This window comes from Akebia trifoliata, chromosome 2 (genome assembly GCF_017979445.1).
Source record: "Akebia trifoliata isolate Shusen 1 chromosome 2, ASM1797944v1, whole genome shotgun sequence".
Classification (NCBI taxonomy): Eukaryota; Viridiplantae; Streptophyta; class Magnoliopsida; order Ranunculales; family Lardizabalaceae; genus Akebia; species Akebia trifoliata.
Genome location: NC_141376.1, coordinates 14,205,064 through 14,228,494, shown reverse-complemented (window position 1 = coordinate 14,228,494; position 23,431 = coordinate 14,205,064). Strand labels below are relative to the sequence as shown.

Here is a 23,431-nt window from a genome sequence, read left to right as displayed (position 1 = left end):
ATAGTATAACAGGTCGGGCCACCCAATTGGCCTACATCAATGCACAAACCCGGCCTTATAATGAAGTGGACTTAGCTGGGTCCAACAACTAAATGGGCTAAATTACAACACCCAAACCCGGTCCATGGTGGGATCGGATCGGGCCAATATGTGGCCATTGACAGTTGTAGCTGTTAACTGTTGAGAAATACGGTGGGGTCAAAATTGTATTTAATAAAGTGTAGTTGAAAATTGTTGTGTTATTTGTGAAAGTGTTGTCTATTTGTTTGATAATATGTAATTAAATAACCAACTGTTTATTTTTACAATATCAAGCAAATAAATAATATTGAATTAAAATTAAATAAATAAAATATTAAAAAATAATCTAAGTATTAATACATTATAAGTAAATGCAATCAAAATTTCGACTACATCTCCTCTAGCTATAGAGATCATGAAAATTTCTACCCGTTTTATCTAAAATACAAATATCATCCACATCCATACATCCCACATATTAAATCTTACTTCAAAACCAAATTCTAAAAGATAGTAAGGTAAACAAATTGGCTACACCAATATTACATCCACAATAGAGAGAGTTTTGCTTGGATTCCCTAATCCATTGTTACATTGTTTAGAGTATAAAATTGATTCTTTTAGAATTTAAACAAGAAAATTAGCTAAAAGCACAATTCCAAGCGTTAGCAAACGCCACCTTAGCTGGCATTTCAAAGTCTGTTGAGGATTGATACCTTGGGTTCAAAAGCCGTTTTCACCTACTAATTACTAACATTTGATTTCTAACTTTAAAAAAAGGGGGGGAGGGAGTTGGAAACCCCAATTTTGGATGAATTTTATTATATTTTTTAAAAAGAATGATTCTATGTTGGCCCCTTGAGCATAGTCATTGCCTCAAAAATGAGATTTGATATCCACTTATCTGTGTTTATCAGTGTATGTTGCTATAGACACTGTTTATGGCACACAGTCCAATGTGTTTTAATCTCCACTAATATGACACATAGATACTGTATGTTGCTATAGAAATGAGACACCAAATTCTCAATCGCCACGACTCTTATTATATTATATCCTATGGACTTAGTTGTCTTCCCATGCCAAAAGAAGGGTTTAAATTCAAATTTGGCTCCCCATTTCCGTAGCTTATTTATACAGTTCATATATATTCACTAACTTTTGATCCAATTTTATGGAAATTAAGCCATATTGTACTTGACTTATTCTTATTTAATGTCTTATTTTATCTTATATATTTACAGTATTTTTTAACGAATCCTTAGACGTCCAATTCGAACTTAAAAGCTGCACTCAAATGAATCAAGATCAACCACGCCAAACGAATAGGTATCCAATTGAAGATCTAAACTTTTTGAAATTGGACAGATGCTATGTTACATGGTTTACCAACTCTAGAACGAACTACTCACGTATACCCAAAAATCTGAACCTAAATAAATTCTCGATTCCTATTCTTATCGATTTGGGTTCCAGTATCAGATCCTTGGAATCTGGAATCAGACCCGGCCCTACAAATACTCCATACCCATTAAGATAGATAATTTTTATTGTTTTTGAATGAGAAATCCGATAAAATATACAATTATTCATAAGCCCAACTATTTAATTTTTTAATTCATCAAAATTAAAAGTTAAGATCAACGGTGAATTATTCAACCAAATCAAGGTTTTGAGAAAAAAAACTCTCGGAAAATTATGGTCATATCGGGTTCTTAATACTACCCAGAAGCAGACCTAAAAATAATAAGATCCATAATGGTAGACATAATTATGTACCCATTGACGTCTTGAGAAAGGTTTTTTTTTTTTTTTTTAGGGGACTTATCATGGGTATCCCCACCCTTCGGGTGAGATTAATCCCACAACATGGTTTTTAAGCTCGTCCGAGATCGAGACGTATCATCCGAGTTAACTCGATATCAGAACTGAACGATACCAACTAACAAAGTCATTTTTTTGATCGAATTTTACGTCTCACGCACAATTTTTCAAGTTATCTCACGAGACGTCTCAAATGTATCGGAAAACTCGTCCGAGACAACTCGATATCAGAGTTGAACGAGACGAGACGCGATATCGAATTTAAAAACCATGTCCCACAGTCAAAAGCACCAAAGCACTGCCCTCTCGAAAAGCCCTAGGTGCAACTAGTTATGTTGAGGGTCAACGAGACCCTGAAGGGTGGCCCCAAGGAATTCATTGCTTCGTGGGGTTCGAAAACTTGGCTTACTCTTGCTGAGGAGTTTATCAAGGCTCGACTTGCCAATTGGCCAACCCCTTGGGGTTAGTTGGCAGGGCAGGGTATGCTTAGCTTCTTCGGTGTCAACTGTCAACAACTCTACTAAGTAGATCTAATAGTGATTTAATCTTATGTGTTTTAGAATCTTTTAATCTACCATATTTTATTTATAATAATAATAAATAAAAAAAGAACTACTCTAACAAAAATGCATATTAAAATAATTTTAAACCAAATTAAATCGTTTTTTCTAGGATAAAACGAGATGAGCCACGCAAGTCAACTCAACTTGGTATCCAGAGTCGAGTCGAACCATGACCAACAAACACCGGCCTCCAATGGAAACTCTTTCTGATACATTAAAAAAATTTACAAATATACTAGAAATTACTCCTCGTTTGCAGATTTCTGAAAGAAAGCATCGATACGTCGAGTACCCACAGGAAGCGATTTCTCAACAGTGGGACCAGATTGAGTTGGGTTGGTTGACGGACGATTTGACTTCTTGGAAGGAATCGGGAGCGAGTCGAGGAGGAAATCGCTGGTGGGTTGGTGACTCTGAGCTGCAATTCTAATATCCTCGAGTTTGACGGTCTTTCGCTTCTTGTTTACGGAGATTTCTGCGGATTTCTCTGCGAGGAATTGGAGAAAGAGATCGGTGGAAATAGAGACGATGAATAGGGCTTCTGAGGTTACCTTATTGATATCTTGATCGAGTTTCATGATTTTCTTAACTCGTCCGAGTGGAAACGAGGGTTGAAGAGTGGTTTCTGATTCAGAGTTCTCTTCTTCCGCCATTGATGATCACGCGAGCTGTTTTTTTTTTTTTTTTTTTTTTTTTGGGCTTAATGGAGATGCCAGAGACTGATTGGGTTTTAAATTAGAAATATTCGAAGAAGGCTAGGGGTACTTTCGTCATGTGAAAATGAATTTCCCGCTCAAGGAACCAAAATCTCCCGCCTAAAAGTAACAGAAATATACGTGCATATGCATATATTACTAGGTCTGTTCTTTTTGCACCTACCTTCATGCTCATTACACCCATTATCTTCTGTACATACCGTCTGAAATGTGCTTTTAAGTTGGTGCAGTGAGTTAGTGGGTGCAAATAGCGTAGCACCATAACTATATCAGGTAAATGGAGTGACCGCAACAATTTTTCGATTTTTAGAAGTGCCCTTAGAAATTTAAAGGCCTTAGAATTTCTTAGCATATCAATAAAATTTCTCTAACCATTTATTTGGAATCGAACCGAAATTAGAAGTAATAAGATGATTTTGAATCCCTTTTTATTGAAATCAATCAGAGGTCTTTTTATTGAAATCAATCAGAGGTAGTGGTGTCAATGAATCAATTCTGATTCTTTTCCTAAGATTTCTAAAATTGGAACCATAATATTTTTTTCAATTTCAATTCTGGTCAGTTTCAATTTTGGTTCCGGTTCCGATTCCGGTTCTAAAATTAGTGGAGCTGGAATTGGAACCACCAAAAACCATGGATGGCATTGATTCCGGTTCTTAATAAATGGTTTAGATAAAATAATCTTGAGTGATCGTAACATTTTATTTTCTATATCTGCGAGTTCTTTCTGTATGAAAAAAATGTCGTTCACAAATTATTGCCAAAAAAAAAAAAAAAAAATTTCAAGAACACAAATATATCATTTAAAAATCATCAATAACATAATTACTAATTGTTTTAGAACACATGAGTTAAAAAAAAAAATTCAAAAATTGTGTGTTGGTTTTTTTTCTCTCTAAAACCAGTCTTCTGTATCATTCAAACTTTCTTTCTCATGATCAAGATAGGATTTTTGGAAAGTTTGATGGATTAATTCAACCATTGTATTAATGAGCACATCCAACCATCTCTCTTAGGACAACTTTGTTTAACAATTTCGTTTTGCTATTTATCTTCCTTGAAAATGAAAGATGACAGATTCATTTTCGAATTGGAGGCCAATGGATAAGAACTCGAGAGAAACATGACCCATGAATGATCGTCCATCTAATTCGAAGACAAAACAACTCTCTATAACATGTATGAGAGAACCAGTTCCATTTGGATTTCGAGATAACGACCAAAACAACAGATCCAAATGAAATGTTCTGCAATGTTATTGAATATCTTCCATTTCAATTATAGATCAGTTACATTGGATGGGAGGTTTTATTTTACCCTCTAGAGCAAGAACTATGAAGATGATGAACTCACTAAGCTATGAACTCTCTAAGCATCCCCTTTTGAGTCGGAACTGCTGCTTTTTTTTTTTTTTTCTTCTGAAAACCACTCATTTTCAAGCTCTGATTTTTCATCTTCAATTCAATGCAAATTTTTCATTATTTTTTTCTTAGAACCAATCATCATTGACTCTTGATTGTTCATTTAACAAATTCTGATCTTCAAAATCAGTCATCTTCCACCTCAAGACTGTTTTCATTTCAACTTAAAAATGGAGAACTATGGAATTTTGTGTTTTTTCAACATCTAGTTGATGCAGAATGGTGAGAGAAGAAGAGGAAAATATGGAGGTTACGGAATTTAGATAAGGATTTGGGCTAGCAAATGAAAAATTGTACAATTACGATATTTTCAATAAGTAGAGTAAATGATTAAGATTTGGGGGATAAGAATTAAGGTTTGTAGGAAAGGGGTCTCAAGAAGTCAGGGTTTAAGATTCAAGAATCAAGAATTCAAGATATCAATAATCAAGAATTCAATATTTTTTTTAGAAAAATCAGGAAAACAAAGTTTATGAGTTGGTTTCTTCAAAGGATTAGAGGTTCTTGATGATTCACTTCTCTCTCACAAATAAACAAATATATATATATATTGAAAAGATGGATTGAAAAAAGAAGATAAAAGGTCAAAAGAATATTAAAAAGAAAATATGGTAGATTTACGTTAGAATCACCCTAATGATTTTCATGGCATCACCATGTTGAATGCACCAATAAACACTAATACAATCTATAAATAAATAAAAACCTCTTAAGAATCCTACCAAAACTAAAATACCAAATAAAGAAACTAATAAAACTATAATTTACGTAATTAAATCTCTCTTAAATTTCCGACTCGTATAAACTTTAAAAAAAAAAAAAATACATCCTAAAGATACCAAACTACCCCTAAACATTGTACTAAGACCATGGGCTAATAAAACAGGAAAATATATATATATATAAAAATAAAATCCCAAAATAGAAAATTAAATAAACATAAAAAAAACCTAGTCTTCAAGCTTTGATGTCCCCATCAATAGTCAAAACCCTTGAAATATATATATATATATATATATATATATATATATATATATATATTTGTCCAAATCAGTCTTCTTCAACTCTTGAAATAATGTTGTGTTATTTTGAGTATAACCACCTCACTATAGAAATCATCAGATTTTTAGCTTGAAGTGGAAATTTTTCTGATAATTGTGTCTCCCTTGACTTAATTTCCTATATCAGGTTTTTTGCTTGTTTGTGAATGTTAAGGAACCAATCTCTATTGAACGGAAAACTATTACATGCTAAGAACACAGAATAATTACATTTCATAATCAAATATTCAATATGAGATACAGATGCAAATATGATAAAGTTATACATGGCTAAGCAACTGAATATCATAACAACAATGCTGAATTTCAGTATATGTTCATTGCAAAACAAGTGTGCATCATTGAAGTGAAGCACACAAATTATTAGGGTGAATCTCCCTCAAAGGAACTCAAAGAGCTAATTATAGATTCATATACCTTGATTCCTCTCAAGTACACCGTGTCCTTCAGGAACTGCAAGAAAGATCAGGTAACAAACATCAGCAAAATAAATAAAAAACAGACAGATGTGAACTACTGAGAGATAGAGAAATAAGCAAGTCATCAAACCTCATTATGTTCGTGAAGTAAGATTGGAGTATTAGACATTGGGGAGAATCCAAGAGTGGGAATTCCCATCTGTCTCATGTATCGTGCATCAGTTGTAGAAGCCAAAATTTCAGGTTTAGCAAGTTTTCCTCCAGCAGCAATTATAGCATTCTTGAAAACAGCCCACCATGGGTTGGAATCATTGGTTGGTGTCATTAGAGGGTGTCCCTTGAAGTCTCGTATGGGTCCTTTCTCACTTATCTTCCATATGGTAACAAAACAGAATGATTAGCTTTTAACTCATGCAAATAAAATGAAAGCAGTTGGACAATTGAAGATATTGAATCTCATCTCCTGTGTGCGTAAGTGGGTTGGGCGGGTGTCGGTGTGGGTGCAATTGTGCACAAAATAAAAATAAAATACGAGATGACCAAAGATAGTATCCCATATGAAAATCCAGTATTACTCAATTTCTTTATCCTTTTTTCCTTTTTTGGTTAGTATGACTCAATCTTTTACTTGAGCAATAACTAATATGCTGATTAGGAACCACAATTGGATCTGATGACACTAAGAAAGATTCTTTGTCGATAAAATTCAACTAAGAGTGTAAGAATGTTAAGTAAGAGTGATGAAGCACACAAGCCTCATCCCAATATCATGCTTTCCTCTGGTATTCCACTCTATATAATTGTAAAGAACCTGTATGACAATTTACACCGTTTGAGTTAATTACCATTTTTATTCGTCATTTGCTCTGACATGCAGGTCAGAGCTATGTTACCTGATTTGTCAATTCGCTTGGTTCAAATTTGGGTTCATGGTTCACCACTCTAGAATGAACCCAGTTCGTAGGGGTAGGTAGAGATAATTCGTTTCTTGGTTCGCTTTGGTTCCCTAGATCGGTTCGATAGCGTGGTTCACTTGGGCATGTATATAATCCAAGTATACAAGTTATAAGTACAATTATAATGATAATAAATTCTAAGTTAAATAGAAACAAATTAATATAATAATAAACCAAATTCTAAATATAAACAATGAAAAATATATATATAATATATTGATTTGGTTCACTGAATCAATTAAGAAATTGTTTGGCTTGCCGAACCCAATCAAAATTCGGTGGGTTCATGGTTTGGACTAGTATCAACGAATTGGGTAACATAGGGTCAGAGTATAAAATTAAATGGCAAAACTTAAGTTTCTTTTCCTGTTTAAAAAAGAGAACAAGGAAATTGTCCCTTAACCAGGTGCAACAAACATGCTTCCTTATGCCAATAAAAGGAGGCTATTCAGATGCAACTTGACTTACGGGGAGAAGGTGAGAGATGGTGAAACATGTGGGATCCAATCAAGACTGCCAATTTAATGCCATGTGTAAGAAACCAGGCAGTAGATACTTCTCTCATGCGTCAGATCAACGAAGCCATCCCTTTTGATTATATACCAAATTAATCACAAAGAAAACCCCTAAAAATGATGAAAAATTAGAGAAACAATTGCACATGAAGTAGACACATATTTACGTAGATTGTGAAACATGTGGGATCCAATCAAGATTGCCAATTTAATGCCATGCGTAAGAAACCAGGCAGTTGATACTTCTCTCATGCATCAGATCAACATAGCCATCCCTTTTGATCATATACCAAATTAATCACAAAAAGTAGGCAAATTTATGTTTCGGCCAAGAAAACCCCTAAAAATGATGAAAAATTAGAGAAACAATTGCACATGAAGTACACATATTTACATGGTTCATCTCTTTGACTTATGGGGGAGAAGGTGAGATGGTGAAACATGTGGGATCCAATCAAGATTGCCAATTTAATGCCATGCGTAAGAAACCAGGCAGTAGATACTTCTCTCATGCGTCAGATCAACGAAGCCATCCCCTTTGATTATATACCAAATTAATCACAAAAAGTTGGCAAATTTATGTTTCGGAAACCAAGAAAACCCCTAAAAAAATGATGAAAAATTAGAGAAACAATTGCACATGAAGTAGACACATATTTACATGGTTCATCTCTAAGGGTTACATCCCAGGTGAAGCAACTGAGAGCTTCTACCATTTGGATTTTAAAATTACAAACCAAGCATAAAATGATGGCTTATATAGGACCTAAATCAACAAGGGAATTGAAGATAAATGTTGACCCAAAAAAAGAGAGGAAATTGAGCAATTTTATAAGATATAAATAAATAAATCTGTTTTCCACTGTTTATTACTATTTCCATGGTTTGTTTGCATCATCTTTTGTAGTTTCTTTAGGAGTCATTACAGCGTGGCAAACCAAAGCTAGACCATCATAAAAGGTAATGAAGATCCCCAATTTAAAAGGAACTCTAATGATTGGGAGTAGGATGAACTTGCTGATCTATTGACAACATTAAAGAAACTCCCCTCTGGACGAACGAAGAAATTAAACGTATTTGGAAATTGAATTCTGAATACTTTTTCCATGGTAAACTTATTTTCTCTTGAAACCCAATGTTGTCTTTTCCTACCAAGCTAGCTTGGGGGAACTCCCATTCTGACTAAAATGCCTATTTTCTTTGGATGTAAACACACGATAATAAGATCCTAATATCAAGGCTATGCCCAACTTGTGATCATACGCACCCCTAAGCAAGCCAATCCATAGTCACCAAAGTAGCCAACTTTTTCAAAAAATCGTGTTTAAATCGCAACAAAAAATGTGATTTTTTTGTGTGTGTGTGTGTGTGTGCTGAACAAGCTATTTTAAAAGGGTTTTTTCAAAGACCATTTATTCTTAAGTTTAAAATAGGATTTGATGATATAAATGATAACATCACTTAGTAAAAAATTTATATATTGTCTAACACTATTTCGATTTTTTCCCAATTTTTTCGTTTTTTTTTTTTTTTCGACTTTTTCCCTTGCCTACTAATTCCCGAACCCTGACTTGGTGACTATGATCCAATCAAGTCCCCATAAGATGTGGATCATGCTGTGTATGATAAAATATATTCAGCTTTCTACCAACATATATCAATCATGCAAAGGGCGTTGGGTGGTTTCCACAAATATATCACTATAAGTCATTCTACACTGTCCTCCAACCTAAGCAGAGTCTGCACTAACCTAATGTAAAACCTGCACTCTAACAAAGCTATATAAATAATTTAGCACAAATCATACAACTAGGTAAAACTAATTTAGACATCCACACACATTGTACCATTTTAAAGTAATCTTTCTTCCATTAAAAAACATGATCACACATAGGGAAAATCAGACATTAAAGTGTTAAGCTTCAATCAGGTATAACTAATTTGTTATCTTTTATGTTTCTATACTATTTAATTTTCAAGATTTTTCATTTTTTTTTTCTTTTGATTCTTTTATAATTCAAATAATCTTAGCCCAATCATATTGAATTTAATAAATAATTCTCACCTGGTATGTCATATTCCTGTTAGCAGGTGCCCATTCATCAGCAATTCTCCTTTTCAATAGCTCTGGATCCTCTGTAGGTGGAAGACGAACATCAAATCCTGCTTCTGCTTCCGATGGTTGCATGTTCATTACAAATCCCTATATATAATCTGTTCTAGTCAGTTAACATATAATGCCACACCAACAATGAAAATTCAAACCAATTTAAGAATGATAACAAGCAAACATAGTCACCAAGTCAGGGTTCAGATATAAATAAAAAAGGGGGAAACTTTGGAAATTATAAAAAAAAAAAAAACAAAAAAGAAGAAGGGATTAGGACCATGGTTTTAAAACTTGTCCAATACGTCTCAATATCGTCCACCAACGAGACGGATAGACAAGTCAAACGTATCGAACGAGCTTTAAAACAACAGTTCATTTTTCTCATTTGTTGAACTTGACGACTAAAAAAGTATCGGAAAACTTGTCCGAGATGACTCAGTCTCATTCATGGACGAGACGAGACGTCAAAACGAGTTTTAAAACCATGATTAGGACTGTATAGTTGTTCCTAGTAAGTGAGGTTCTCATATTATATCATCATATCCTATATTAAACTACAATAATAAGTCATGTAATCTCATAAATATCATTCATACATCCACAAAAAAATAAACATAAGTCCACAACTTTCTATTATTCAAATTTCAAAATAAAGAAAAAAGATTACAATCATGGATTCAAATTAGGATTCATCAACCAATCAAAAATCATCAAATTCAATTTCATCATCATTCTCCAATGCTTCATCAGTAAAATATTCACGATCATTTTCATCAAGGCTGAAATTTTATCTAAGATAACATACACAAGATTACTAAAATAAGACCAGTTCTTTTTTTTGGTTTTCCTCAATTTCAATCATGAAAGTCGTGACTTATTGAGAAAATCGCAATTAAATCATGATTTGATCGGTGAAGGGAAAAAAACAATTTAATTGTGACTTTTTCAATAAATGTTCCAATTTGGTTACTACAATGAGAGCAATCGATCTCACTGTAGGGGAAGGAGTGCCGGCCTTCATATAAACTGGATTAACCGATATAACTTCCGAATTAGCCACGACACCAGACTTCACCAAATCAAACTGATTCTCCCTATATCGGGTCATAACCTCCACACTCTTCATCAAATTCTCCATTGCAGAATTGTCAAACATCTTCGACCCATGTCCAGGAATTCCCACAGCCTTAATTATCAAGTGCCATGGTGATCGATCAGCATAAAAAACCCTAAAATCATCTGTAGTAGAAGCCTGACCTTCATCCAACGTAAACCCTAAATTCAAATTCTCAAATTCCTTAGATCCTACAAACTTAGCAGCACCATCAAAACCACCAATCTCCTCATCAGGGACGTAAGATATATGAATTGTGCGAATCGGATTGAAATTGTGTGAGAATCGAAGGTTTCGAATCGCTTCCAGATATTGCATCCCAATGCACTTGTCATCTTGAGATCCTCTGGCGTAGATTCTTCCATCAGATGATCGAACGGCTGAGAATGGAGGGTGGACCCACTTTGACGGTTCGGCAGGGACGCTATCGATGTGGGAATTGAGGAGAATGGACGGTAGAGATGGATTTGATCCTGGCCAGGTTACGAGGAGGAGAGGTTTTCCGGGAGAGAATTCTAGGGTTAGGGTTTTGAGACCGATTGATTGGGCTTGTGATTTGAGGTAAGAGACGGCTGAGATGTAATCAGGAGTTGGATGAGCGGTTCTGATTCGAAGATAGCGTTGAAAGCGTATTATGGGGTCGGCTTCTGCTTCTGATTCTGGTTCGCTTTGCTGTGTTGTTGGAGGGAAGAGTGAGAAGAGAAGGAGGACAGTAAGAGCTGAGAGTACCAGTAAGGTACGACGACTACCATACATGGTTGGTGAGTTATAGTCGTACGCAGGAGAAATGCATACGGATCATAGTTTTTGAGAGTTTAACTTGGGACTGTCGATGTGTCGGATCAGACCCTGAATCCGATCCATTCCAATCCGGCAACTTTGAGTTGGATCGGGGATTTGATTCTTCTAAGGATCCAAGGCCAAGCCGATAAGATTTCAATCCGATAACTTATCGGATCCGTTATGGATCAACCATGTCCCAATCTGACAGAGGCCCGATGCAATAAACTATGAGAAATTAAACAATTATATTATATATATATATATTGTTTAGATTTATGCCATATATTTAGATTTTGTACTTCAAATAAGGTTATATTTTAGGGTGAATTACAATCTCGTGAGCTGAAAATGAGTTATTTACAATTCTAGTTCATTATTCATTTTAATTATCAAAATGTGAACAATTATATTTTCGTTAAAAAAAAATTCAAAATGAAGTGAATATTTCGTAAGTTTAAAGTGAATCACTTTAAACCTGTGAAATAGTCACTTGAAATACCTTGGAATTTGTTATTGTTCACGTTTTGGTAATTAAAATGAACAGTGAACCGGAATTGTAAATTCGTCAAAAGTTGATCAGTTTTTTGTAACATATCTCTTTATTTTAAGTATTTCGATGAGGATCTGAACCTATAAGTTTCAATATCTTATTGGATCAGTTATATATCAATAATGTCTCAATCTGATAGGGACCTAATCCGATAAAATGCATAATTATATGATATATTTTGTTTAAATATAGGTCATTTATTTAGATTTTGTGTATTAAATTGGGTTTGGATTGATCAAGACCCGATTGAATTTTATTGAATTGAGTTCCAATGCTAGTATTCAGATTAGATAATGTAGACACCTTAATTTGAACGAACTACATGCACAAAAAATCCCAAAAATTATATTTTTAAGTCAAAAAGGGATTAGGACCCAAACCATTAAAATCACCTTTCTTCCCAAATAAAGGGTCCTTAGGGCCCCAATTAACATAAACCCCCAAGCCCATCACTCAGACCCCTAAACCCAAAAACCCTATCCAATTCCTCAAAAGGTCTCAACGTAACTCTAGCCAAAACCTCGACTTAGCCTAGTTAATTCTTCAAAATGCATGAACCTAATCTAACCCTAAGTCAATTCTAATGCAACTTAACTTAAATCACAACCCAATCTTAAGTCCAACATACCAAAAAACCCATCCTAAATTAAATCTTCACTCAAACCCAAATCATACTCATATCTCATAATCTTAACCAATCAATACCAAAAATTCATGATCATTAAAAAAGACACATATCACCCCTACAATCAGTCTCTCAAAAGAAATCATTTTCATCATCTCTATTATTATTCTTACATCATGCCACATGCTACCACCTAACCTCCACCACATTCTCTTTAAAACACTCCATAAGCAATCCCCATATTTCTCATACCCCACCTCCTTAATTAACTCACCTAACTCACACTCTCATACCCTTTTTCCATATGTCAACATATCATCCACCCTCCCTAAACTAATTACCTAACTCCCTCACCCTAACCATTCTCCTAAACAGTCACCATTTCACTTTAATTTGATTCACAATCAACATAGAAATGGATTGAAATATCCATCCCACATGGGCCAAACTACTTGACATGGGTCAAATAGATCCACTCATACCATTTATCACTTCTATTATCCATTAACTCTAAATTTTAATCAAAATCATCTTAAATCCTAAGTCATTCTCCATTATCTTATACTTTTTCCCCATCCTATCATTAAATAGTCTCTCAAGAACCTATAAATACCAACTCCTCTCTCACAAAGCTCCCATGCTTGAATCCATTCTCTCATACCTCACTACTCTCATCTTTCTCAATTCTCAAATCACTCATTTCTCTACTAATCTCCATACTCTCTCTTTCGCATTTTCTTCTAAAATAATAATAATAATAATAATAATTTAGCATAAACATTTTCATCAAAGACTCAAGAAAAAAAATAAAAAGAAGAAAGACAAGTCCAAGCTTCAATATGGGTGTAAAAAATAATTTCTCCCTCTCTCTCCTCTCCTAATCTCCCCTTTTCACTTCTTCATTTTCGATTTTTTGGAGTATTACCTCCATAAAAATATAAGTACTTGAGGCTTAACCGTAATTAAATCCCTATCGTAATGAAATACCCTCATGATTTAGATCGAAAATAAAATCCCTCCAAGTTTGAGGGTATATTTTTCATTTTCACCATTTCTCTCCCTCTAAATCTTTTTAAAAAGGAAAACGTCCGAATCTAAGACTACCACTTAAGTTGGAGAAAATAGAGTGCCTAATACCTTCCATATTTTTTAAAATGGACTCCCTTACCTAGATCTTAAGTATACTAGTATCCTATATATACGAGAGTAACTATAATATAAAATAATTTTTTAAAAATAATTTTTTGGGTGCTAATTTACACCATTTTCTAAAAAAAGAATGATGGTGACTCCAAATCCATATAGTGTCAAATTTTGGACTCAAAAATTGCATTACTATAAATAAAATATTGGGTCGGTAAGGATCCGATCTGAACTTGATTCATTGGCAACCCTTGTTGGGTTGACTGGGTTGATGCGTAAGATATATCATACATGTGGTGCACGCAAGATTTAATGACCCACATTTGATGAATCTCTCTCTTTCTCTCTCACACACACACACATATAAACTCATGTTGATTTTGTTGTTGAAAAGTTTGATGAATTGAAAAGCCATGATGACTAGACATTATTTTTCTTGGGTGATTTAAACATCTCTCACCAAGTCTTAGTTAATAATTGAGAAACTCCTAGATATCGATCTTCTCTAAAAGATTAATCGAAAAAGACTTAAATAACCTTATATTCAACATCTAGTTAAAAACCTTTATTGTCTCTCCAACATCATTTCACCCTCTGAGGTAGCAATTTTAACCATACCTTCAACCTTAAAATATGATCCTCCAACCTCCAAACCCCGCGATCTGGTTAGGGATTTTGGAAAAATAGATGACAATGGATTTCCTATAGAAAAATTAAGGGATACTTATGAAAGACTGAAAAATAATCCATTAAAGACAAATTTAAATAGGTTAATAATAATTTAGCATTTAGGTTGAAGATCTTGATGATTTTGGGTTTTGGGAGACAAAATCAATGATTTTTTGGTAGAGGTTTAAGATGAGGGTTTAAGTCACCTTTTATTAACATATTAAATTAGACCAATCAAGTTACCAAGGCCTAACAGAATAGTGAAAACAAAGGGAACCATCTCAAATATCTAAGTCAAACCCCAAACTGATAATTTACATTTTCTCTTTAAAGTTGAACTCTCTTGAATCTTACGTTTCAACTTAGTTGCATATTCTTGTGTGGTAAATGATCAAAATACCTATTGTAGATGTCTTTCCCCAAGTAGACTCCTATAACCTTGAACTATAGCTTCAATGTGTGAATTCCTCTTCTCGTGCAAAGTTGATGCACCAGTGTGGTACCTATCAAAGATCCTCCAAACCCAAGTTAGTACCGATGTATAGTTTTACAGTATACAATGAATTTTCTCCCCCACCTTCCAAAAAGTCCTTTCCCTTATGGTCTTTGCCATCATTTATAAAAGAATTCCTTTCCTTAACCGTTTTTCAGTTGCGCAATCATTTTCTTTAATTTCAGGGACATTGGAATATTCTCCCCCCTCAATATTAGGAGTCAATTATATGAATCTTCAAAAGGAAAGTTGTAAGGTTGAGCAGAGTTATATCTAAGCTTTGCCCCAGCCCCACAACCGATTAAAATTGCTTCTACCCAAAGGTACCATAGGTTTAGCTGATTAGAAACCTGTCATGCTCAATCACTAAAATCTCACCAGATTGAGCCACGTGTAATGAAAAGGATTTAACTCGACTTCTACCTTGTATAATTTCTCTCCCTTTGAGAAGATGCATGATTATGTAGTCATCTCAGGAACTGTTTCCATTTTTGTTAGTTACCATAACAAAATGTTGAACTCAACATTAATGCTGTCAATCTCAACAATAAATATACTGAACTCGACAATAAAAGTGATGAACTTGACCTTGCAAGTGTGATTTAGATTTTAAGGTCGACATAAGCAAATATAAAAAAAAAAAAAAGTGTTTTTTTTTTCTTTTTGTAGATTTAACTCATTATCAACGAGTTCTTGTTATCAATACTCTCTATAATTATTTATCAACATTTTTAAACATTGAAATGTAGTACATTACACTTTTAACCATAATCTAAACCAATTCCTATTATTTGCCCTGATTTTTCAACCGTATTCCCCTTACAAACACATTACAAAGTAGAGATGATAAACAAATAAAAAAGAACCTAAATTTGATTTCTTGTAAGCTTCAGAGTAACTCTTGGCCGAAGATGAAGACAGTTTGTTGCAACGACGAATTTAAGCTCTTTGAATTGATTTAGGTTGATTATAAAAAAATTAAAAAAAGTTGAATCCAATACCTATAAATCATTAATCTGTTTCTTATTACGCTGTCAATAGGTCATACTGGACCGAGTAACTAAATTATTCAGTTTTTTTTTTTTAAATTATTATGGGGAGAAACTCATTCAAGGGCCCAAATAGAACAACCCGACGTGTTTAGGGCAGTTCTACGCTTGATGGGCCTGGGTAGTATCCATTAAGAGGATTGTAAATTTCTTGGGCTATGAATTGGGCTTGATTTATATTCGTAGGCCCAATTGTATACTCAATCTTTTTTAGGCAATCTAAATAAGTTGGGAGTGGCATGTAAAATAAAGGCTTAATTATAAAAATCTTTTTAAGCCCATCTGATTATATTAATCATTGGGTTATGCTTAAACTTGAATTCTAAGGCTTGTTGACACGTGTCCGACACAAGACTTGTTCACTAAGTAGTACGTGAAGGGAGGATTTGAACCGAGGTCATGATATCAACATTCACAGATTTTAAACCAACTTAACAAAGATGACACGCACTTTTCAACTTGTGTTGAGCTCAAACGTGCCCAAATCCAATCTATTAACATCGTAACTCCATGACCTCACCACACCCTAATCTAGATTTTGAGCTGATCCTGGTCCATCATTAACACCAGCCCATTAACCCAACCTATCAACGGTTCGATTTAATGGTTTGATTAGCTTTGTGATCTAAGACCCGATTAGGCTCCATGAGAGCGATCAAGGAGACCATACAAGTTAAAATATGATATTTAATAGGGATACGGCTCAAGCTCAAGGGACTGATCTATATCTCTGTCTTTTCGCTTTCTTATGTACATTGGAGTTAATTTAATGAGATAGGTTCAGAGAATCCAAGTAAACGTGGTGACAGAAGAAAATGTTTAATTTGGGGTGTGGGGCTCCATGAATTAATGAAATAAAACAAAAGACTATATTTTAAAAAAAGAATATAATAATAATAATAATAAGAAAGGAGGCACTAAAAGACATGATGATTGATACACAATCCCCCCTACTTAGCAAACCTATATGTAGACTACCCATTGAATTTGAACATTTCTAATCATTGTCAAGGTTTGATGAAACTTCCACGATTCCACCATAAAAATTTCAAATTGAATCGCTAAGAATCAGCGATGATGTCGATTTTTGATTTATAACTCTATCAAAAATTGTGACAAATAAGTATGAGTTAGTGGGCTTAAAAGAATACCACACTATATGGTAGTTATTAATTTGGTTAAAGCTTGTGAGTGTGTGTACACACGACGTGATTTCAAAATCCATCTCCACCTACTAATAAATGACCACTAATCGTACTTATCGACCTCGGGTTACATATCAATATATTCTTCCTCACTCTTTTTGTAATAAAAACTAATTATAGATAGACAAATGTGTATGTGTATCGAAACGGATTGGATTTTAGAAGGTTTTATTTATTTATTATGAAAGCATAAAAAATAAAAAAATCTGATGAACAAATTAAGGATCAAAGAAATATTGCACCAAAGAGTGTATGGTCAAAATCTAGAACAAAGAATGGTTTGGATTGAATCACTTTTCTATTTTGCGATTCTTCGATAACCTCCCTTGAATTTACTTTGATGATCAAGTTAAAAAGAGATATTTTGTACTCATGAGATCTCTATTATAAATTTATTGTGGATCCTTATATAACTACTTGCTTTCTTAGTTATATCATACTTGTCATCTGCACACGTGATGTGACGTCATGTCTTGTGATTACCTCTTCACATATCTTGATATGTATATAGATTTTTCTATTCAATGATTATGAAGTACTATTTTATGTCATTGTGCTCACTTAGCTATGACTATTTGGCGGTTTTATTGGTTCTCGTTACTCTTCATTGTAACTCTTTAGTACTTTTGCATGGATAGTGACGTTAGAGCTCGAAATTTCGTCAATGGGTTCAATATTAACTCAGATAATGGAGATACAATCATTTTTTGAGAAATTTGATTATGCCTATTCATCTTCCTTTCTTTCTAAATATACAGTTGTGTTTGTAACTTGCATGCTTAATTAAATATATGTGTACAAATGAATCGAATTAGTAAATCTAAGTGAACCTAAAAATGAATTATTCTTGCCTGCCATTGTCAACTAGGTTTGCTCTTGAGTGGCAAACCAAGAACCCAAATTAAGGTAATATAGGATTAAACCTTTTAAATTGAGATTCCAGTTATATTTAATTTAAGGGCGCCTTGAGATATTCTTTAACTATTTTTTTCCTTTTTGTTATTTTTTAAACATCGTCACCAGGGGACTGAGGACCCCCGACCACACTTCAAAGGGTCAATTTTCAACCTTTTTAATATAAAATAACTTGTATGTCTGCATTGTTTTTTAATATAAGTGAGGCATTAGGGATGACTACCATCATTATTTCATGATATAATACTTATTTCGTTGCTATATAAGACTAAAATAATGGAATATGGGCTGTAATATTAGTCTATTAGCGGACATACTACGTTATGTTACAATGTTACGTTATATAATCACATGAGATGATGCTGTGAGGACCATATGTATCTTAAGTTTTACTTAGCCAAGTAGGATGTTGGATATTAATGCATGAGTTAATGATCCTTTTACCTTAAGAAATGCAAACCCATTGATCTTATTTGTCATTTGTAAATAAATAGTTGACAATGACTCTATATATATTTGTTACAAATTAGAAAGTCAATGAATTTGATTTGGATTGGATCTTGGTAGATCTAAGATTATTGAACTCACAATGGTCAGATTTGATTTTGGATCCAATCCTATAATTTATTTGAAGAAATCATTATAGGGTTTCGACATCTAAATTCAAATTGGATTTGATATACTCTCTATCATACAAGGTTAGTTGATACTTAAGAGCTTGTTTGGATAGAAAGTAGAAAATAATTAGAAAAAAGTAATTTTTAGAAAATAGAAAGTAATTTTCTTTCGCTTTTTAGAAGGTTAAGATTTTTAATTTTTAAAATTAATTTTCTAAAATGAGTTTTTTTTTATTTTAATTTTTTAACTTTCTAAGTAAAAAAACAGTTACTTTTTCATCTGTATCCAAGTGGACTCTTAATTCCTTCTTATGCCCTCAATTGTAAGGTTCACACAAATATACTTTTAAACAATCCAACTATACATAAGTCATTTTCAACAAAATGAACTTTCTCACAAAACTAAAAATAATTCATTTTATTATTACTGTCCAGTAAGTGGCAAGTTTAAAGAAGCATGCATGTATTATAAAAATTAGTATTTATGCATATTTAAATTTTGTATAGTTTATTTTAAAAAATTTAATTAGATATTCTAATTTTATATTATAATAGTCTATTTGTAATTCAAAATACTACTTGAGGTGATTTTGTAGACAACATAATAAAAATGATATTTTTGTAATTTTGAAAAGTTAAAAACTATCGTGATTCTAAGAATTGTGGGATTGGATTTTATTTGTTTTGACAAGTTAACTCTGATAATAATATAGTTAAAAGCAAACGTGCAGACATTTTATTTCTTCCAAATCTTGGTGTCAAACCACTTTGCTCCACCATCTTATTACAATAGCAAACACGTAGTTTATAGATTAAGGTCAAATTCGGATGACTCATGAAGAATGATTTAATGGAAAAAAGATGTGATCCCAACCATCTAAATACAAAAGCCAACATTTGAGATTTATCCTCTAGATAAACACTCTTGAGATGTATGTTATCAAGACACATAAAATATAAATCTCTTTTGAGCTTACACTACGTGAAAACTGGAAAATTCGATAGAAAAAATTGATGGGCCAAGGCCTATGAATTTTAGAAACTGAATTTTGATGGTCTAGGACCATCGAAATTCAAGATATTCGTAAATTTGATAGCTTAGGGCTGTCGAATTTCTCCCATCCTTCATTAATTTGATAATTTCAGCCCGTCAAAATTTTTTTTTTTTTTGACAATGAAAAATTCGACACCAATTCGACCCCTTTGTCCGTCGAATTTTATGAAATTTGACAACCCAGGCCTGTCAAATTTTGGCTTTTTTCACATTGTGTTACCCGCTTGGGATCATGTGTTTTCTCATGAGTCATTGCATGCCGACCAATAGTTTAAATGAATAGTCCATAACAAATGAGGTCAATTATAGGATGTTCACTTTCTGGTCCCTCATCTTTTTCAACAAAAAAAAAAGCACACAACATTTGCTTCTACACCCCTAGTAAGAAACAACTGCACTACTACACAACAATGCTCGTAGATCAACTAGGCGCACTCCATATGTTGCCTCTTGTAGGTCCTATAAAACTTAGTGTCTCTCATCTAACACATAGAGACATGATCGGCAACCCAAACCTATTCGATTTCAGTGAAGAATCTGATATTTTTTAATGGATAAAATGTCCTAAAGGGATGCATTTCAATGCTTTGACTATTGAAGTATATCGAATAACCAACTAATTGAGTCGATGGATTAGCTCTCCTTCTTGTCGAACCCATCCCAACTACTTTAGGAGTAGCCGTTCCTAGCTCACAAATACCTATAAATAAGAACAACTCCATAAATCAAGGTGTAGACATCCCAATTTGAATGAGCCCCACTCGAAAAGAGCTAAAAAGGATGTATTTTTATATATAAAAAAAAATCGTCTACGGGCTTAAGGGCCCAAAATCTTCAAAATTTATCATTTTTGTTCAAATCAAAATTCATAAGACTCAATAATCCTATAGACATACAATAAAGCTTACTTAATTCTTAAACCCCATTATCTTCTCAACCTATCATCATTCTAACTCTCTCCTAAAATTCCCTAAAAACCTAAAACCTCTAAGTTCAAGGTCTATTTAAAATCTCACAAATCCTAAGTCCGACATATAAAAAAGGCTCACCCTAAATCAAACCTCTACTAAGACTCAAAATCATACTTATATCCACAATCTTAATTAATTATCACAAAAAATCAATGATCATTAAGAGAGACACATGTTACCCTCACAACCAACTTCCCAAAATAAATTTCTTTCATTACCCCATCACTATTCTCACATCATACTACATGCAACCACCTAATCTCATCACATTCTCTTCAAAACACTCTACAAATCATTTTCATACTACCCCTTCTCTTTAATCAACTCACTTAACCCATACACCTCCATACCCTTTTGCCATGTGTCACCATATTATTCATCCTCCCAAAATCAAAATACATACCCTCCTTATATAATCATTCTTCTAACAAATATGCACACTCTTTAACCTCACGTAACACTCAACTCATGTGGGTTGAGAGATCCAACCCATATGGGTCAAGTAATCCATTTCAAATCCTTTTACCAAGTTTACCTTTCATTACCACAAATTTCCTACATCTCATTCACAAATCCCAAGTCATTTACCATCATTTACTATTTTCACCCCCATTCTACCCCTAAAAAAATCTTTAAAAGATCTATAAAAACCCATGCCGCTCACAAATCCACCAATGCTTGAACCTCTTCTTTCAAGTTTCAACCCCTAAAAAATTTAAAGCTCTACTCATGTCTCTACTTATCTTCATACTTAATTTCTCTCACTTTCTTCTTAAAAAAAAAAAAAAAAAGGAATTGACATAAATATTTTTATCAAGAACTTAAGAAAAAGAAAAGAAGAAAAAGAAAGATAAGTCCAAACTTCAAGGTGAGTGTAGGAAATAATTTCCCCCTCTTCCCCCTCTCCAACCCTCTCCTAATCTCCCCCTTTCACTTATTTATTTTTTAATTTTTAATTTTTAATTTTTTTAAAATTTACCTCCATAAAAATGTAAGTGTTTGAGGCCAAGACGGTAATAAGGTCCCTCTCATAATGAGGTGACCCTCATGATTTAGGCTCAAAACAAAATCTCTCTAAGTTTGAGGGTACAAATTTTTTTTTTCTATCCATTTTTTTCTTAAAATTTATAAAAATGAAAAATGGTTATTTTTAAAGGTTATCACCTATGGTGAAAGGAATATGGTTAATATGAACCCCATCATCTAGATCTTAGGTAGATCAATGTCTCTTATCCGTACGAGAGTCTCTACAAATAAAAATGATTTTTCAAAACTATCTTTCGGGTGCCTATTTATACTTTATTTTAAAACAAAATGGTGTTGACTCCAAATTCAAATAGTAGTGATATTCGAAAACAAAAATCCCATGTCTACACAAGGTATACATTTTTTTTGCAAAGTTTCATTGCTACTCTATCAAATTTCTTACTGATTTGAGTTTTAGAATGTATTTATAGGAAATCAACCGACATCCTTAAGAAACTACTTAGGGCAAAGTAGAAGGCTCTCAAAGAAATTACCTCCCACCCCTCATAACACACACTCACACACATATTTAAATTTGGGAATTAAGTAAACGTTAATTTTCAAAGTCCTTTAACTAGGCAAAAGAATTTTTTTTAAAACATCTAATCTAAACCATATACCCTAAAGATATGAGGACTTATTTGACCTACATTGCACTCTACATGATCTGGAATTAAGTGGACGTTAGTTTTAAAAGTCTTTTGAGTTTTAGAATGTATTTATAGGAAATCAACCGACATCCTCAAGAAACTACTTAGGACAAGGTAGAAGGCTCTCAAAGAAATTACCTCCCACTCCCCATAACACACACTCACACACATATTAAAATTTGGGAATTAACTAAACGTTAATTTTCAAAGTCTTTTAACTAGGCAAAAGAATTTTTTTAAAACATCTAATCTAAACCATATACCCTAAAGATATGAGGACTTATTAGACCAACGTTGCACTCTACATGATCTGGAATTAAGTGGACGTTATATATATATATATATATATATATATATATATATATATTTTAACATCTAATCTAAAGTACGTACCCTAGAAGTATGAGGTCTCTTTGGGTCAACGTTGCACTCCATGTGGTCTAAATGATCAGGGGCGGAGCTAGTAAGGAGGTTGTAGGGCACTTGCCGCCACAAAACTTTGAGATACCCCTTATTTTCAACTAATTAGGCACCTTATTTTCCCTCACTCCCCCATCTCCCTCCTTTTTTGCCCCCACCTACTCACCTCCCTCCAATCCCCCCTTCAATTTTTTGAAGATGAAATTGCCTCTTGATTGAACCTTCTCTCATAAACTAATTGGAAATAATCTTAATATCATTTTCTTCAACTTCTAATAAAAAAAAACTTTCAAATTTCTCTCCAAAACAATTTCATCTTCAAGCTCTTCAAGTGTACCATTAACTATAGTTTGCCCTCACAACAAAAAATTCCTTACTCCACCCCTGTGAATGATGATCTTAGTCCATGTATAGGCAATATAGGTTCCTTCAATTCAGATAACCTTTTTCATATATATGATATAACATATTATCACATGTATCAATGGACATATGTCACTCATTAAAGTTTTTGTGGTCCAATATTAACTAATCTACCTGA

The 23,431-nt window shown here is 33.4% G+C and overlaps 2 protein-coding genes across 2 annotated transcripts; both read right to left on the bottom strand.

Moving 5' to 3' along the window:
- Window positions 1–2,427: 2,427 nt before the first annotated feature.
- Window positions 2,428–3,091, bottom strand: NF-YC13 (nuclear factor Y, subunit C13). The gene has a single exon (XM_086459622.1). It carries the CDS (start codon window positions 3,059–3,061, stop codon window positions 2,651–2,653), a length of 411 nt encoding a protein of 136 aa, XP_086315748.1. The 5' UTR covers window positions 3,062–3,091; the 3' UTR covers window positions 2,428–2,650.
- Window positions 3,092–5,793: 2,702 nt separating this feature from the next.
- Window positions 5,794–11,518, bottom strand: LOC147409707 (uncharacterized). Its single transcript, XM_086431704.1, has 4 exons — window positions 10,601–11,518; window positions 9,562–9,699; window positions 6,156–6,395; window positions 5,794–6,059 (listed from the first exon to the last, which is right to left on the bottom strand). Exons 1-4 carry the CDS (start codon window positions 11,474–11,476, stop codon window positions 5,970–5,972), a joined length of 1,344 nt encoding a protein of 447 aa, XP_086287830.1. The 5' UTR covers window positions 11,477–11,518; the 3' UTR covers window positions 5,794–5,969.
- Between the last annotated feature and the right edge of the window lie 11,913 nt (window positions 11,519–23,431).